Source organism: Numenius arquata, chromosome 14, assembly GCF_964106895.1.
Source record: "Numenius arquata chromosome 14, bNumArq3.hap1.1, whole genome shotgun sequence".
NCBI classification, from domain to species: Eukaryota; Metazoa; Chordata; class Aves; order Charadriiformes; family Scolopacidae; genus Numenius; species Numenius arquata.
The window spans coordinates 17,526,264-17,544,746 of NC_133589.1; the positions used below are offsets into that span (position 1 = coordinate 17,526,264).

At 50.9% G+C, this 18,483-nt stretch overlaps 1 protein-coding gene across 1 annotated transcript in view; it reads left to right on the top strand.

The window, feature by feature from the left end:
• Positions 1–10,576, top strand: part of LOC141471959 (syntaxin-binding protein 4-like) — a 38,264-nt gene extending 27,688 nt beyond the window's left edge. The window contains exons 13-22 of the mRNA XM_074158707.1: positions 885–981; positions 2,670–2,797; positions 3,684–3,776; positions 5,045–5,110; positions 5,207–5,395; positions 5,918–6,034; positions 7,254–7,303; positions 8,165–8,295; positions 9,637–9,694; positions 10,471–10,576. Coding sequence (XP_074014808.1) covers positions 885–981; positions 2,670–2,797; positions 3,684–3,776; positions 5,045–5,110; positions 5,207–5,395; positions 5,918–6,034; positions 7,254–7,303; positions 8,165–8,295; positions 9,637–9,694; positions 10,471–10,576 — 1,035 coding nt within the window. The remainder of the gene's footprint in view (positions 1–884; positions 982–2,669; positions 2,798–3,683; positions 3,777–5,044; positions 5,111–5,206; positions 5,396–5,917; positions 6,035–7,253; positions 7,304–8,164; positions 8,296–9,636; positions 9,695–10,470) is intronic.
• The last annotated feature ends 7,907 nt before the right edge of the window (positions 10,577–18,483 follow it).

Consider the following 18,483-nt stretch of genomic DNA (forward strand, 5'->3'; position numbering starts at 1 on the left):
TTGAGGTGGCCCACGCCAGGTGCCACCATCAGCACCCCAAATCCCAGGAGCCTGCAGCACCACCTTGCATGGGGGTGGTGGGCAGAGGAGGAGCAGGTGGGACTCAAAGGGGCCTCGCAGGCAGGACCTGAGAGCGGATGGGTCCCACGAGCGCTTCCCGGTGATGGAAATGTGAGCAAGGACTCGTCTCCAGCCCTTTTTCCAGGAGACCATGCGGGAGGTGATGTAGATGAACGAGCAGGAGCCGCGGGTGCAGCCTGGGACAGGCGAGCGTTTAACTCGGGCTCTTTCCCAGAGTCTGCTGAGCTTGACTTTAGCTTTTAAAAGCTCTCACTCGCTGCCGCCAGCAGCGGAGTGGGGTTTGCACAGGTTTATCTGCTTCTGTGTGGTGCCCCGGGGTGGAATTGATAAATATCAGTAGAAGACAGGGCACCAGGCGTAATGAGAGAGCAAAAGGTGCAACGAAGAAGCAAAACGTTTGAATGTCTCCTGTTGCCACAGGAAATACTCTGTGAATAACTTTTATCTTCTCGGTTCCAAGCACAACTCCTGGGCAGTAAGAGGAAGAGGGGAGGCTGAGTTTTGGCAGCTGGGCCCTTCTTCAGCTCCACCAGCTTTTCATAAAGCTCCTGACAGTTTCTCATAGCTGCAAATCTGCTTGCAGTCGGTATAAAATGTTCTTGGCGGGATGTGAACGTGTCCCTGTCTTTAGGAGCAGGCATTTTTGTAAGGAGAGACTAGAAATCCAGCCCCATCCTGCTCCTGTGGGAGATGCTGCCTGGAGAGCCCCTTCCAGGAGAAACCCAAGTGTCTTCCCAGCACCTACTTCAAAGAGTTGCTTTTCCAGTATTTTGCTTTTTAAGGGCTCATTGTTTCTGCTCAAGGTTTTGCAGTATCTTGGGCTGGATGTGACCGAGGAGAAGAAGAGGCAGCTACGGCAAAGCTTGACCACAGACTCGCAGGGGACAGTGGCCTACGGAGGTGAGGGGGCAGCTCCACGCGGGACGGGCTTTTTCGTTTCTGTGTAGTTTTGCTGGAGGCTGAGAAAGGAGAGAGGCATCTGCTGAGAGGTGGCAGATAAGACACCTGCCTGGGTGTTGATGTAGCCTCAAAACAGCTGAGAAAAGTCACAAATACAAAAGGTGGTGTTTGGTAGGAACATATATAAAATGAAAATACAAGAAAGTTGCCACAAGGGTTCAAGAGGGTTCTGGGCTCCCCAGTTCAAGAAGGACAGGGAACTGCTGGAGAGGATACAGCAGAGGGCTACAAAGATGATGAGGGGCCTGGAGCATCTCTCTGCTGAGGAGAGGCTGAGGGACTTGGGTCTTTTTAGTCTGGAGAAGAGCAGACTGAGGGGGGATCTGATCAACGCCTATAAATACCTGAAAGATGGGTGTCAGGAGGATGGGGCCGGTCTTTTTTCAGTGGTGCCCAGTGACAGGACAAGAGGGAACGGGCACAAACTGGACCATGGGAAGCTCCACCTAAACATGAGGAGGAACTTCTTCACTTTGAGGGTGGCACAGCCCTGGAAGAGGCTGCCCAGGGAGGTGGTGGAGTCTCCGTCTCTGGAGACATTCAAACCCCACCTGGACACGTTCCTGTGGGACCTGCTCTGGGTGACCCTGCTCTGGCAGGGGGTTGGACTGGATGATCTCCAGAGGTCCCTTCCAACCCCATATCATTCTGGGATTCTGTGAGGGCTCACTTTAGCCCCCAACTTGCCAAGCAAGAGCTGGCCAGAGGACACGCAGAAAATAAAAGCCTGCTCTGCTGTCTGTGACCTGCCAGAGCGTATCTGGCCCGCAGGGTCTGTTTCTCCAGAGGTTTTTTTCCCCAAAGATCCAAAGCCATCAGCAATGTCCCCACCAGACAGAACAGGCTTGCAAAGCTCGACACCCCTCGGAGGGATGTTTTTGTGCAGAGCGAGCAATGGGATACAGAACCGTGCGCCTCTCCTCAGGGTGACCGGCTTCGTAGTTTGCGGCAACAGCAATAAGGATGATTGGGGGTATTTGGCAAATGTGCCGGCAGCGAAGATGCTGCTTTTGTGGTAAAGGCTCTGGTTCCCACCGGAACACCAGGACTCAGGACCGGGAGTCTGGGACCCCGGTGCCACCTCCCCTCTGCTGCGCAGGCTCCCGTCTGTCCCAGGAGGCCCCTCGCACCGTGCTTTCCCCAAAAATCCAAAAGCAAAACAAAGCGGGATTTTTCAGATTTGTTAATTTAACACTTTTTCGAAGTGCTGAAGTCATCGGGTTGCTCTTTGTTTAAATCAGCAACACGAGAAATGCCAGCAGGCAGGAGGGTGCCTTTTGTCAGAGAAAAGTGGTTTTTGGCTTAAAATTTTAAAACTGTGAGAACCACAACTGTGAAAACTGCCCCCCCCCCCCCCCCCTTTGAAAAATCTCTCGGGGGTTTTTGATTGTTAAAAGTTCAATTTTTTTTCAATTGGATGAGAAACAAGAGTCTGATAAAGATTGCCAACGACTTATTTAAGCTTGACGAGATTGTCAAAGAACCCAGGAGTGTTAGAGGAGACTGTGTGGCATTTCTAAACCCTCTCTGCCAGGCAGTCGGTGGGTGTCCCCAACGTCGGTGGCATTTTCTCCTAACACAGGGCACTTTCCTCTTTTAGCCCGGTAAAAACTCCTTCTTTCTCGCAGATCTTCTCCAAGCACTCAGGGATCTGCTGCAGGAGGAGCTGGACGAGGCTGGTCTGGATTCCAGCTCCATGCTCTTCACGCAGCACGAAGTGGCCAGTTTGCTGGATACCTCGGCTTTTCATTCTCCGGTCAGTCCAACCCTCTTTTACATTAAATCCATGAATTTTTCTACATGAAATCCCATCAAATTTTGAGATGGGAAAAGCTAAATTACCACTTTCTGGTTGTTCTAGAGTTAAAAAGAAAAGGCAGAACTATCCATTAATTTCAATTAGAGGAAACTCTATAAAAGACCTCGGACTTCTCATTTTTTTTAAGGAAATAATATCTATGTGATGACAAGAAGGAAGCAGCCTGAGAGTGATGCAGAAGGAAAATTAGCCATAATTAATCAATTCCAACTAATTTCACCTTATCTGTGTTTACAATTACCTAAAGGGTGGGTTGAAGGATGACGGAGGTGGACTCTTTTCAGTGGTTCCCAGTGACAGGACGAGGGGCAACGGGCACAAGCTGGAACGTGGGAAGTTCCATTTAAATATGAGGTGAAACTTCTTCACAGTGGGGGTGCCAGAGCCCTGGAACAGGCTGCCCAGGGAGGGTGTGGAGTCCCCTTCTCTGGAGATCTTCAAGACCCGCCTGGATGCAGCCCTGAGTGATGTGCTCTGGGCAACCCTGCTTTGGCCAGGGGGGTTGGACTGGATGATCTCTAGAGGTCCCTTCCAACTCTGAATATTCCATGATTCACAAAATGAAAACTCACTGTAGCACAGCTTACTCCAGCTACGTCAGGGAGCAGAGAGTGAAATCCTGTGGGGTGAAAAAAAAAAAAGCCCTGCAGCTGAATTATTTAATGTGTCTTTTAATCTGTTGCATAAAAACGCGGACTCCTTTTCAAAGTGCTTTTGATTCATCGTTATTCTGGGTACAGAAAACGATATCCCTGTCGTATAGCCCCATGCTGTCGGTAAAGCATGAGGGGTGCGTGATGCTGTCTGTCCCTCTGCCTTGCAGACCTTCGACTCGCTCAGCTGTAATGGCAACGAGGAGCTGGAGCAGCTGCAGCTGGAAATGATGGATCTGCGGCAAGAAGTCCGACGGCTAAAGGTGGAGCATCTCCTCTGAGCAGATTTCTTGGCTGGTGCCTTCTGCTGTATCTCACTGTACTCATATGGGGGCGGGGAGGGGGGTGTTATGGTGCAGCTGGTCCCTCTTAAGAAATCACCAGTTTGCATTCTGCGTGTTCCAGTTAATGGACTGAGAGCAGCCCTGAGGAGAAGGACTTGGGGGTGTTGGTGGGTGAGAAGCTCAACATGCACCGGCAACGTGCGCTGGCAGCCCAGAAACCCCCCACACCCTGGGCTGCATCCCCAGCAGCGTGGCCAGCAGGGCGAGGGGGGGGATTCTGCCCCTCTGCTCCGCTCTGGGGAGACCCCCCCCAGTGCTGCCTCCAGCTCTGGGGCCACCAACAGCAGAAGGACATGGAGCTGTTGGAGCGGGGCCAGAGGAGGCCACGGAGATGCTGGGAGGGCTGGAGCCCCTCTGCTGGGAGGACAGGCTGAGAGAGTTGGGGGGGTTCAGCCTGGAGAAGAGAAGGCTCCGGGGAGACCTTGGAGCCCCTTCCAGTCCCTCAAGGGGCTCCAGGAAAGCTGGGGAGGGACTCTGGATGAGGGAGGGGAGCCCTAGGAGGAGGGGGAAGGGTTTGACACTGAAAGAGGGGAGATGGAGATGAGATGTGGGGAAGAACTTCTTTGCTGTGAGGGTGGTGAGAGCCTGGCCCAGGTTGCCCAGAGAAGCTGTGGCTGCCCCATCCCTGGAGGGGTTCAAGGCCAGGTTGGAGGGGGCTTGGAGCAACCTGGTGTGGTGGGAGGTGTCCCTGCCCAGGGCAGGGGGTGGCACTGGGTGGGCTTTAAGGTCCCTTCCAACTCAAACCATTCTGTGATTTTATGATTCCTTGTTACAAAGCAGACTCTCACCCTCCACTCTCCATAAATGCCTCTTTCGCTCTCAACCTCAAATGAAAACTTATTTATACTGAAGCTATGCAGACCCTTTTTAGCAGTGCCTAAATATATTTCAAAACGCAAAAGCGCATCTCACGAATAAGTCAAGTCTACAAATAACAGAAGCATGGCCTCTCCTCCCCTCCTGGCCATGCTGCAGGTTGCGGCATGGCTGTTAGCACCATGGCGGTGTCCAGCTGGAGTCCTGCAGCCCTGTGGCTAGCAGCCCAAAAAGCACTGTGCTGGGGGAGAGCAGACACAACTGCTTCTCTAAAATATTATTCCAGTTTTTAGGGGCTACAAGACCAGGGTATCTTCTAGGGAATGTCCTATCGCTTGTTGCTTCTAATCCAGTGACAATATTTTCCCCAGTCTCTCCTAAAAGAGGTGGAGAACAGCAAGAAGTCGATGGAAGAGGAGCTTCAGAGGCTGAACCAGGTTAGGGAAGAGATTGCTGGGAGCTTTGGGGGGGTTTTGGTGGTTGGTGGCTGAGGGGGATGTGGTGCATTGACCAGAACTTCTTGCTGCTTCCAGAAAGCCCTGGGCTTCCTCTCCGAGAACCGGACGCTGCACAGCAAGCTGCAGATGGCAGAGGTGGTGCAGAGACAGGCTCACAGCGCGGAGCAGGACTACGAGGAAGTGATCCACTTGCTGGAAGCTGAAATTGCAGAACTGAAGATGCAGCTGGCGGGGAAGAAAGCAAAACACGTCTCTGAAATAGAGGTAATGCAACCCCTCAGCCTGGGAGAAAACCCACAACCCTCCTGAGCTTTCTTCTGTTGGTTCCCCTCCTTGTTAATAAAGGAGAACACGAACGTAGCACACGCATCATTTGTTGTGTGTGACCACAAGGCCAGCATGGTCTCTGGTTCCATGTCATAATCTTTTTTCCACTGTCATGGTTTAAACTGAAAGAGGGGAAATTTAGATCAGACATAAGGAATAAATTTTTCACTCTGAGGGTGGTGAGAGCCTGGCCCAGGTTGCCCAGAGAAGCTGTGGCTGCCCCATCCCTGGAGGGGTTCAAGGCCAGGTTGGACGGGGCTTGGAGCAACCTGGTCTGGTGGGAGGTGTCCCTGCCCAGGGCAGGGGGTGGCACTGGATGGGCTTTAAGGTCCCTTCCAACCTGAGCCATTCTATGACAGTGGTTTTCTGTTTGTGGCCAATGTCATGAATTGGTGTTTCCAAAAACCAAGGCTGGAGTGTCACCATCACCTTTCTGTTCTTCCCCCGGCCCCATCTCAGGAGGACATCCTGGAACTGAAAAGACAGTTGTCCCTGGCTGATGGCCAGCTACGAAAATCAGAAGTCTCACGGAAGCGCCTGGAGATCTGCAATAGGAAGCTGCTCCTGTTTGTGCAGGTGAAATGCTGAACCACCCCCAGCGCCGGTGGCACCACTGTGGCCTCTTTCCTTAAGGGTGATTTTGCAAGTCCAAATAACTTCCTGCTCCATAAGCAAGAGATTTATTTTATTTTATTCTATTCTATCTCATCCTAAAAAGGCACTGTCTGTTGGTTGGGAAACTAGGGAAGGAACTCAGATATACTCATATACCTGTGGGCCATGTAAACACCGTGGTGCGGGCTGTGCCTGGTGGCTCTGCTGTCCCCAGCTCACCGGTCCCCGCTGGCTGAGGCTGCTCCAAGAACTCTGCTCTCGAAATCCTGTCTTTTAACCTTCCCTTTGGATAACTGGCTGCTGCTTCTCTGCACAGAAAAATGTGAACTCGGAGAGCAGTTTTGCTCTTCCAGTGCTTTCCCCGCCCCCCCCCCTAGATTTCCTGCAAAATCGCACACATAATTGCTTTAGTCTTTTAATTGACTGTTCTTCCACTTCACTACCTGTATCAGGGCTACAAGCTTGTGTAATTAGTAAACGGGTCAGCTGGGATCACTAGTATCCAGTGTATCTGCCACAGCTACTAGTAGCCCGTCCCAAGAGCTCTTGAAATCAATAGGAAACAGTGGAGCGAAAGGAAGCGCCGATGCCGTGTGTCTGCTTCAGAGAAGGAAGAATTCAAATGCCTCTCCACCTGCAGCACGACGTGCTGCTGCCTCTGCGGCTCGGGGCTGGGCTTCGGGAATGGATTTGACTTGGCCCCATGGTCAAACATCACAGGATTTTGACCGCCGGAGCAAAATATCTTCCTTTTTTTTTTGGTACCTCCCTCAGCGGCGTTTGAGAATTCACTAACCGTGCACGGTAACGAGAGCTTCCACGTGCGGGTACAATCCAGAGACCAGGGATCGCTGGTAGCGACGATCGAGGCTCGCTGAAACACAGCCTGCAAAATTGCTCTTTGGAAGAGTATTTTTATGTTGCATTTCATATATTTTAGTGTTGGTATTAAAAGGCATAATTTAGATGTGTCTGTACATTTGCATAGGCTGCGAACGTTGCTTGAGTTGCAAAAGGCCTTGAGATATTCGCTTCAAGGGCAATGAATAAGCAGAAGCTGATTACTGTCATATTAAATCTGATCACCAGGAAAAACCCATGGGGTTTGTTCTCAGGAATTATTCATTGCTACAAGTTTAAACCTTTTTTTTTTTTTTTTTTTTTTGCTGTTGCACGGCAGAACGTCCACAAGGTCCTGAGCTCACCCAGACATTTCCCAGATGAGAAAAGGTAGGAGATGGCTTCTGGGGAATCTTGAACAGGAACATGAAATGTCCTTTTCTGACCTTTCTCTGGGGAAGGTGATTCACACATAACTTACCCAGACCTTCTAAACATCCTGTCGCTTTGGAATTGAAACCCTTGGGGAAAGATGATCTGGAGGCTGCTGGTGGATTGGGACCCGGGGGTGGGGGGGGTTGGCCTCCGTCCAGGCTTTTTTGGGGAGGGAGCAGATAAAACACTCCTCTGGTTAAGTTGCTCGTTAGCAGAGAGCATAAGCAGGTTGTTTCAAAGAAGCAGAGTTTTGACCCACCTGCTTTTCCCAACATATTTCAGTTTTTGGCTGTAGGACCATGTCCGTTTTTATTAGCAGTTACAGAAACTGGTAAAGCGTAAGCAAAGAGCTAGTGGGGCTCTCGGTTGCAGAAATGGAGTTCAGGGTGCTGGACTCCACTTCAACCAGAATCTGTCTCCGAGCACTTGGGGGAAAAAATATATCACAAGTTTATGCGTGGTTTTAATTGATTGAATCATGGACAGGGCACTGTCCCATTGATAATGATCACCTCCTTTAAAAATGCCAGTTTTTAAGAATGATTGAAAACAATTTTTAACTTTCCAAGATGGTAACTTCTAATATAATGAAGGAAAACTATTTTTGAGAAATTCTAAGGAACGCATTGATATATGTCTGTAACACAACGATGCAAGTCTGTCTAAAAGAGAGTCTCCTGGGCTGCTGAGAGATCGAGACTCAATTCCCCCTGAACACCCAGAATTTACCTAAAATATCCTTCATGAGAGGCTGGCCAGGATTTTCAATGACCATTCCATGATAGAAGTATTGATGGCACTTTCCATATTTATAAGAGTCAACAGTGAAACAGAAGAGGATAAAACAGACGCAGTCTCAGATACATCTCTTCCATCTTCAGATCTGGTTGACCTTTTGCTATCAGAAGCTAAAGAACTGTTAGCGCCAATCCTCTCCAACAAGGACGGTAAGAACTAAATTAACTGGAGAAACCTGAATCCAAGCAAGCCTGGAGGGTGTCTGTTAGTGTTAGTTACAGTTTCTAACACCTTACGTATTTTTTGCCATACCAGTTAAGCCTCCCATACGTGTACCCGATTCCCTCATGCTAACTGGGATGTAATCGCCCTCCGTGTATCCATGTGACTCATCTCTGAATCTGAAATGCAGACTCGCAGTGTAAGGAGTTGGAGGGTGTGACTCGTGCCCAGGGCCAGGGGAAAGGCATTTATCCAGGGGGGAAAAAAAACCCAATAGGCAGGAGGATGGTTTCACAGAATCTGGTGGGAAGGGACTGCTGGAGATCAGGAGTCAAATCTTCTGGTCCAGGTAGGACCATCGGGCTAGATGAGGCCTGCAGTGGGTTTAGCCAGCTCTGCTTTCAGCCTCCAAAGATGGAGATCCACAGCCTCTCTGGGTAACGTGCTCCTGAGATGCCTTATGCTCCGTGAAAAAAGATTTTCCCAGCATCTAGTCTGAACTCCCCCAGGTGCCATCTGCGGCCACTGCCCCCAGTTATACCGGCTGCCACTGCCAGCTTAGCTTCAACGTCTGTGTAATCGCCCTTGAAGGAGCGGGTGCTGCGAGGTTGCCTCTCGGCCTCCTCTTTTCCAGGCTAAACAAGCCCCAGCTCCTTCAGCTCCCCCCAGCCTCTCCCTGTGGGCTGTGAGCCCTAGGGCTCCCTTTGCCGGACCCCATCCAGTTTCTCAACAGCTTTGAACCAGGGATCCAAACCTTCCTTACGCCATCTGGGTATGACGACAGCCATGCTGAGCAGAGGCCAACAGTCATCTCCTCGTTTCCTTGGGGTACAAACCTGCCTGGACTTCCTTCCACTCACACGTCTGTGGCCAGGAGAAAATCAAAGAGGCATCAAGCTCCATGGGAGTCCGAATTAACTGTTCCAGTCTGGGACTCTGTGAGCTTAATAATGGGCCACAAGCGTTTCTTGGCAGCAGTTATTTGACCCCGCTTGTCTCTTTCCATGCAAAAGGAGAGCTTCCGATCTCCTCCATGTCACAATCAGATCAGCCTACGGCACCAAAGAGGGTGCCCAAAGAGGGTACTCTTTGATGCTCTTCACCAACCAGACATGGCCACGGTCCAGCATTGTCTTTGTTTCACAGCCCAAGACACAGGGGCAATAACTGTAGCCTTTACGGAGCGCCTCTGATATATATGAGCGCGTCAGCATTTTCAGAGTTCCTGCATCATTTAAATGCGCATTAGCATAACGTAGCAGCACCGCTTGCGCCGGGCATGTCTTCTAACCCTTCACTTACTCTTGGCTGTGTGCTTACATTTGCAGCTTTGCCACCCGACAGGGACCAGTGCCTGCCTGCTGAAGGAATCCCAAATTACAAGGAGTAGGTGTCAAAACCGCCGCGGTCTGTAATTTTGACAATACGCATACTGAAAAATCCTGTTTGTTTTGTTGGGGGGGTTTTTAATCACAATTTTTGCTTGACAACTTTAAACCAGATAATCTAGTAGAGGCCTCCAGATGGCCATGTCAGAGAAATACGTCCCTTCCTAGAGAGCAAGAGATTTCCTGCCCCGCATGGTGTGAATTCCTGGATCTCTCTTTTGTTTTCTAAAACGTTCATTTTCCTTCAGGCCAGATGGGAATTTACAGTTCTATGGCTGGTTCTAGCTGGCACTTGTATAGACCACAGTGAGTTCTCAGGAAGGGCAAAAACATCACTAAATGTGTTCATCTTTTATGTTTTGGTATCAAGATGGTGTGAAGTCCCAGCCAAGGAGAGCAGGACAACATGGCTTTGGACCTTCATATCTTAAGAATTTCCCTAAAATCTCTTAAATGGATTATATTTGACAAAGCCATGTCCTAAAGATATCTGCTGAAAGGGCACTTTGAGACCTAACTGTCTACTACCATCATCTTAGCTGGTCACCTTGACTCAACCTGTAGATCTGCCAGCACAGTTTTGTAGTTGAGATTTGCAAACCATGACTTAAAGGTTATGAAAAGCATTTTCAGACAAAGCAGATGGCCCATGCAATCCACTAGCCATGCAAGATCCGTGGCCTCCTCTTTGCTTTCCTAAATAACCACTGTTGTCTTCATGTTACGCCCTGTGTCCTTCTCCCAAGCTCCGTAAAACGTATCTCTTGTTTCCAGCCATCTTCATCAGAAGACCACGTGGCCCCCTCCTTCAAGCCCGAGCAAGAGCGATCAACCGCAGCCACCAAGTCCCACCAACGAACTGCCAAAGAAGCCAACATAAATCTCCCGTGGCTTCCTCATGCTCCAAACTGGGACTGTCCATCACGCAGCTGCTGCTGTGCTGGGAGACGGGAAGGACGCACCACGGGACCTTTAGCTTCCAGGCAAACCAGATTGAGAAACAAGCTTTCTACCACCAGACTCGTTCTTCCAAACTACCCAAGACTTTTTCAGCGACCTCCCCTGCGCGTCTACCTCTGAGTTATCATACACGGCTATTTGCTCACGGTTCTGCAGCTTTATAGGAAAAATATTCTCACGAGGCTACAAGGGCCTGGATTTCACCGGCAGCCTTTTAGAGCCTGTATTCCGGGTAGTAAGAGGAGCGTGAACTCCCCCAAGGGACTCAGGGGTCTCCAACAGATTCCTTTCGGTATTGAAAAACCAAAGTGTATTTAGTGACTAACCAAAGCAGCTTAATCCGTAGCATCCTAGCTGTCTTGGGATAGGTTCTGCTCTTTTTATTCTTTTTGTATAGCTTATCCCAGCTGCAATGCTTGGAATGGAAAGCACTGGCTCTTGGAGAAGGAGCCAGCCATACGCTACGGGTGAGGATGTACTACTGGACACCGAGCGCTCCCTGGAACGCCAGAGGGGACATAGTGACCATATTTCAATAAAGGCCCGCGGTGTCACTGGGAAATTAGATACGGGTTATGCAAGAGCATGTGTGGTTAGCAGGGAAGGGGGCAGGGATCCGAGATGAACACAAGGTCCGGAAAATAAAGTGGAGATGCTGCTCACAAGGCATTTTCTTTCTGGGTTCTGGTCGCGGTTGCTGGGCTCAGCGTCTGTCAAAAAAACACTGGGTCTGGTTTTTCCTCCCTATTATTTTGGCAGCTGGTAGCAAGATGCACTGAGAAGTTGCAAGAAAATGGGGTGCGTTCTGGCTTTTACACAGAATTGTTACGATTACTTCAAATCTCCTTTGTTGGGGGGTTCAAGGCATGTGGATCCTTTATAAGCCCAAAATAAAGGCTTAGGAAAAATCACGACCCTCCCCAATATCTGCCGCACTCGGAGACATCACCGCACTGTTAAAACAGGAACTGCGGGACAGAACTGCACATAAATAACCTGTCTGAAATTTTGGTTAAACTTAATTTCATAGCTCAGGGTATCAGTGCATGCCTCAGAAAATAAATGAAAGGACTTCTTTTAAAAGAAAAAATAATTCTTTGGACCACTCACAAGGAATATTCCCAGGAAAGAGATACTTTCAAAAAATATTAATATTGGGATACGCTATGGTTAATAGGTTCCCCAGTGCTCTGTGTTTTGATGGAACGATAGTAAATACTGGTGTTACTTGTGGGTTTAGCCCTATGGCTTTGTCCTCATCTCATGGCTTCTATAGACAGGGCAAAGCTGCCAGAATACAGGTAAGAGGCACCTGGAGCTAAATCCAGTCTCACCAGTTTGGTCTACCCTGTCTCTGGAAAAACCTCTTCGGTTCCCCTGGGGCTGGTGTGGCAGATACCGGTCTGCTCCCAGCAGGGTGTCTTCCAGAGCATTTGGCCGGAGGTTGCACCCTCAGGAGATGTCTCCAGCCACTGCTCGCCACGCTCGCCAGAGAGCAGTTCAAACAAGATTTGGGGAAGTAGCAGGTCTTCAGCTCTACTGTGTCCTCACATACACCCAACGGCACCTGCAAAGGGACAAGGTATGGGGGAAACAGAACTATTTAGGCCAAACTTTAAACCTGTGGAAGTCAACAAGGAGTTTTGCTACCGACACCGAGAATCACAGCATCTTCTCAGAGTAGGAGTATTGACCTCCCCCTCCCTGAGCGCTGGAAGGGCACAGCCCAGTCCTGTCCCAGCAGGGATGGGATACGTGGTCTGAAAGAGAATATACTCGATGCTGCTCCATAGTCAAGTGATTTTTATTTTAATGTCCCAGGAAAGGAGATTTTGTATAAAAGTATCGCAGTGGGTGAGGGCTTGGGTGAGACAAGCACAAACTGTCGAAGCTAAGACATGGCAAAGGGTGGAAACGGCGAGGTCCTGGCCCAGGGCTGCTGTATTTTGTGTATCTGGAGCTGTATGCCAGCAAAAGCGCCGTGAAGAGGGGTTTTTTAAAAAGCCCAGGCAGTTCTGTGCTCTCGGTTTACTGGTGACCTCTTTGGAAAAGAAACCCTCCAGGTTCCTACCAGCCACTGGAGATCCTTGCATTGAGCAAGGATCAGGCAATGTGCACGTTCCAGAGCGGTCATGTTTAATTTAACCGGCTTCCATTATTTTCTTTGAATTTATCGTGGTCCTTTCGCCTTTGTTTCAAGCACTGCAAAACTTTCCGTTCTCTATATAAATAGCATCGTTACTAAGTGCTACCTTTTCAGAGCAATGTTGAAAGCTCACAGGGGTTGAGAGTTGTGCTCCTGGAGGTGATGTGGGTTTCGGTGACCCGGAATAACCAACCTGTGTCACGCTTCACTCCCGGGCAAGCGGAATTCGGCAGAACTCGGCGAGTCACGGGGGTGACGTCTCCTCACAGAGCTACCAAGAGGTGAAAAGGGAAACAAATAAAGGAACAAACAGCACGGAAAGAGAAGTCACAGAATATATCATTTAAACAGGGCGCGTTTTATTTATGCGGGGTCTGCCTAGCGCTCGTGCAGAAAGCTGAATTCTGTCTTAATTTGCAATATTACAGCTTGCTTGTAAGGTTGTGGAGATGTGCTGCTGTCGCAACGGCCTGTGTCAGAAATAATGAGGAGAAAGTGGAGTATTTCCGATAAAAATGAGTCCTGCCTGGTATCGGACCATTCCGAGTGGATAAGATGGACAACGGCAAGTATTTCATGAGCCACTGGGGAAAATGCAAACAGTCCCCTTATAAAGACATAATTGACTACGTTCAACACATTGCGTGTGTATAAACTCATAAAGATGCCTCTGTGTGGTCCTGGGAGGTTTGGGGGCTAAAATATTATTGATGCGATGGTTTCATTCTGTGTTTTTCTTACGCAAAGCAGAAATCCAGTTCGTGGGTCAGAGGCTGGGAGAGCTCTTTCCCCAAGGAAATAAACCAAACCAAGATATGACTATTCTAACAGCAGCAGGGTACGGGAAGGTTGGGCAGGTGGCCACCTCGGCATTATCTCGCAAGGTGAATGTCGCAGAGAGCCATTAGCAGGGTGTTTATCTGCAGTCTGATGGGTCCGGTAACGGAATCTGCTGTAAATGTGCCGGACTGGAGCTCATTAGGTCTCCAGTTTCGTCTCCGCCGGTGATCTCTGCCATCTCACTGCGTGACCTTGGGCAGCACGTTTCATCTCAGTTCTGCACCAGAAAGAAAATGGGGTATGAAGAGAAAGAAATGACAGTATCGGCTTCTCTGAGCAGGATGGGGATGACAAAGCCCTTGGGACCCACCAGATGTGGGGTGTAGCCTTCGGGCACAAAGGATCTGCCGAAGGGTGGGGTATGATGTACGGCTGGTCTGCATTTTCCGTGAAAAAAAGCCTCAATATTTTAACTTTTGCTTGGCTTTCAAACCAAACAGACCCAACTGTTGCTTAGCTTTCATGAAAGGGAGCTAGGTTAAGTGCTAAAAGGTTTTCTCCTCAGTGATGTAGAGGTAGAGCAGAGCCCTGAGCGGTGCTGGGGAGCAGACTGGTCTGTCTCTACCACAGAGAGAGACCTCCTCCTTCCCCCGGCTCCGCTCAGCGACACGGGCTGGACCAGAGCCCAGTTCTAGAGAGTGGAAATACGCTTCCACCCCGCTTTAAATACAGCTCGTAAAAAAAAAAAAAAAAAAAAAAAAAAAAAAAAGAAAGCGGGTGAACTTTGCTGCTGAATTTTTAAAGAGGCTCTTTAATGTTTAAACGATGCTGATTTTCTGAGGGTTGTTGAACACGTGTGAGAGAGGGCTGGGGAGCACCTCAGCGTGAGGGTGCAGAGAGGACCTGGCTGGCTGCGGGATGGTTCCTTTCTGCCGCACCGTGATCTCCCTCCTGCACGGGGCTCAGTCCACCCCAGCACCACCAAGACAGACCACAGGATTTTTGGTGACCACAGTGTTTCCACAAACCTCCTTTTCAGCTTCTTCAGAGGTCAGCTGCTTTCAGAATAAGGGAAACAGCAAAACCAACACCACGGACAACCCCTACAAGTTTTTTTTCTGCACATGATGCACCAGCTCACTTGAATTTCTGATGAGTTTTTCAATTTTACACCCACAGATGAGGCACGAAAGTTGAGAGGAAGAGAGAGTTTGCTGTGAAAAGCCCTCGGTAATGGGGGAAGTGGTGGCTGAATGGTATCTCCAGACCAGACGTCCTTCCTGGCAGACGTTCTCCTCCCTAACTGCAGAGACTGGCAGGAGCTCCTGGGGTGAGAACTTCTTTCTGAGCAGCTCCCACGAGAAACACTGAGGGCGTAATGCCAGCCCTTGAGGCAAGCGCTCAGGCCTTGGAGGTGGAAGGAGAGCAAGAGACTTCATGGCCCTTGGGAACGCCGGGAGAGAGTTGGCTCTGTGTCAGGGGAAAAGGTAGCCCACCCACACTTCCAAGAAAGACATTGAGGTGCTGGAGCATGTCCAGAGAAGGGCAACGGAGCTGGTGAGGGGTCTGGAGAACAAGTCTTGTGAGGAGCAGCTGAGGGAGCTGGGGGTGTTCAGCCTGGAGAAAAGGAGGCTGAGGGGAGACCTTCTCGCTCTCTACAACTCCCTGAAAGGAGGGTGTAGCCAGGGGGGGTCGGTCTCTTCTCCCAGGGAACAGGCGATGGGACAAGAGGAAATGGCCTCAGGTTGCACCAGGGGAGGTTTAGAACGGATATTAGGAAAAATTTCTTCACCAAAAGGGTTATTAAGCATTGGAATGGGCTGCCCAGGGAAGTGGTGGAGTCACCATCCCTGGAGGTATTTAAAAGACAGATAGAGTGCTTAGAGATATGGGTTAGTGGTGGCTTTTGTCAGTGTTGTGTTGATGGTTGGACTCGATGATCTGAAAGGTCCCTTCCAACCCAGGCAAATCTATGATTCTACAACATTGGAAAATGCCAAGGTGACCTTTTGGCAGCAGGAGAAAATATATGTTGGAAAACATATATTCAGGGCTGCCCAGCAGAGGACAGGATGGGGCTCTGCTCTGACTCCACAGGCTGCAGCCTTGAGGGCTGTGACGTCTGATGGCTCTGTGGGTTCGCTGTTTGCAGAGCAGCGACAGGCTGGTCTCCTTGGTTCGAGGTAGCAGAACATTTCAGGAAATATTGCTGATCAGAAATAGGACCACAGCTTCCTGAAATGCCTGCCCAGATAAGGGGACGCTCTACAGCTAAAAGCGATAAGGAGGCAGAAAAAGAAAAAAGCAGTTAATGTGAGTGCGATGTTTTTCAGTACCGTCATGCAAAGTGGCAGCTGGGCCTGAGGGAGACCTTGAAAGGAGGCTTTGAAGGTGTGAAACGTTCCCCGACTGGTCTCCCACATCCTTCTCCTCCATCACTCCTTGGTGCCACATGCTCCTCCTGCCCTAGGACCCGCTCAGCAGCTCTCTCTGCCACCCCACGGGGGCTGGGGCGTCTTCTCCTCCAGCAGAGCCATGTCCTCAAGGACATGATGGTGACACATCTGCTACAGCCTCATGGTTTGACCGACGGGGTCTACTCTCCCCATGCGCCCCAAAGCACAAGGCAAGCGCAATCTCCCCAGGGTTCGTGAAACAACTGACAGAGTTTCAAAGCTGATAGGAGAAAGAGAGACGGTAGGAGGACCTCATGAGAGACGAGGACGTTCCCCGGCGTCCTCCTCAACACCTCTGAGCTGGATGATCGCCTTTTGCCTCGTGAGGAGAATTCAGTTACGGGGATGTTTGCTCCAAGCTTGAGCTGTGTAACACGTCGCACAATAAATCAAACCTCCCTGCAGCACAATGGTAGGAGTTTAAGGACTGAGGGGAGGAGGTGTTTCGGTTCGTGAAGGCCTGATCCGCCCCATGACCAGAGGGGCCGGGTCTTGTGTGGGAGCTGTGGCTGGTTTGAGGTGAAACAGAACCAATTTTCTCTTCAGTAATTTTACTTTGCAACTAAGCCTCTCCTAGCTCCGTAAACTCCCTGACGTTAAGGGCGTTATTTTATGGGTTAGAACCACAGGGGTTTCAACATCACTGTGGTAAAAACTGGGGTAAATTCTGTGGTGAATTTCGTGGTAAACCCTGTGGCAAATCCTCTGGTAAACCCTGTGGTAAACGCTGTGGTGAATTCTGTGGTGAATTTTGTGGTAAACCTTGTGGTAAACCCTGTGGTAAACCCTGTGGTAAATTCTGTGGTGAATTTTGTGGTAAACCCTGTGGCAAATCCTCTGGTAAACCCTGTGGTAAATTCTGTGGTGAATTTTGTGGTAAACCCTGTGGCAAATCCTCTGGTAAACCCTGTGGTAAATTCTGTGGTGAATTTTGTGGTAAACCCTGTGGTAAATCCTCTGGTAAACCCTGGGGTAAAAGCCCCCGCCGCGCCCCCCGGTCCCCCGTCCCGCGTTCCCGCGGCCACCGACCCCCCTGCCCCGCCTCAGCCCCGCGCGCCGCCATGGCGGCGGCTGGCGCACGTGCGCGGGGGCGGGGCCACCGCCCCGTGCCTGCCCCCCCTCCCCCCTCCGCCCCCGCAGCACAATGGACAGCGCTCTGCGGCGCCGCGCGCGGCAGGGCGGGGCCAGGGGCAGGGCGGGGCCGGCGGCGGGGCGGGGCCGGCGCGCGCGGCGGTTGAAGCGGCGCGTGGAGCCGGCGGCGGAGTCGGGGTTGCTGCTCTGGGTATGGGCCCGGCCGGGCTCCGCCGTGCTCGCGGTGAGGAGACGGGGCGGGACGGGACGGGGCAGGGCAGGGCAGGAGGGAGGCGGCCGCCCTGGGATACCCCTCCCCTTCTTTCGCCGGGGGTCCCTCGGGGCGGCCGCGGGAGGGAGGGAGGGGGGCTGAGGGGCGGCCGCCGCGCCTGGCTGTGTGGGAGTGCCGGTATGGGGGGGTGCCGGCGTGTGGCGGGGCCGGTGTGTGGGGGTGCCGGCAGCCGTTATCCGTGCAGCCAGGGGAAGCGGAAAGGGGAATTTTAGTCATAATCCTGCGGGGATTAGGGAGGGAGCAGGTGAGGAGGCGAGGGGCGGTGAGCGGCAGGCGGGAGCTGGCTGCTTGGCTGAGGATCCGTTCAGGTTGGCTTAAAAACCAGCGGTTTTAAAGTTGGCAGGTTTGTGCTCTACTTAGAAGAAGTTGGATCTCCTCTCGCCGAGGTGGGCTGCTTCAGGGCGGGCTGGCTGGGGAGGGAGCTGCCGGTGGGACCCCGGCTCCTTCTGTGTGTGGGCATCGGCCTTGTGGCTGGTGTCGCTCCCCACCGTCTCCTGAGCTTGCTTGGGGTCTGAAAGTTAAAAAAACCCACCCCAAAAAACTGGCCCTGAAGTATTTGTAAACTCTAAGGCTGACCCTGGTAAGTTGGTACTCAATGTATTGATGTATTTGGGTCAGCCTCTATATAAAACCCCACTGGCTTTAGGGCAGGGTTAAACCCAGCACGTGCTGTTCTCTGGGTCACTCGGTTTAACTCCTCCGAGTGGTACAATCAGCTTGTGGGCAGCGAGGAGGGGTGTGTGCTGGTGGCACTGCTTGTCTAATTGGGCTAATGAGCACGCCCGTACAGCATACCTGTACTCAGGGAGAGCATCACTTCGAGCTTCACTCAGGGCAAGCTGAAACGGTTTTGTGCTGGACCCGGTGACTGGACCTACTCTTGTTTTATGTGTTAAGCTGAAGTGTGTCTCCATTCTAAATCGAACTTGAGCATTTAACTATTGATGATAACGTTGATGGATAAAATGGTGTGTGTAGCATGACTTCCTATGGAGTAGGAAGGTGAGGAATGAAGGGTTTTCCTTCAAGAAAGCTTATCTGCTGCTGCAGGTTGGCAAATACCAGGGATTTAGTATGTGGCT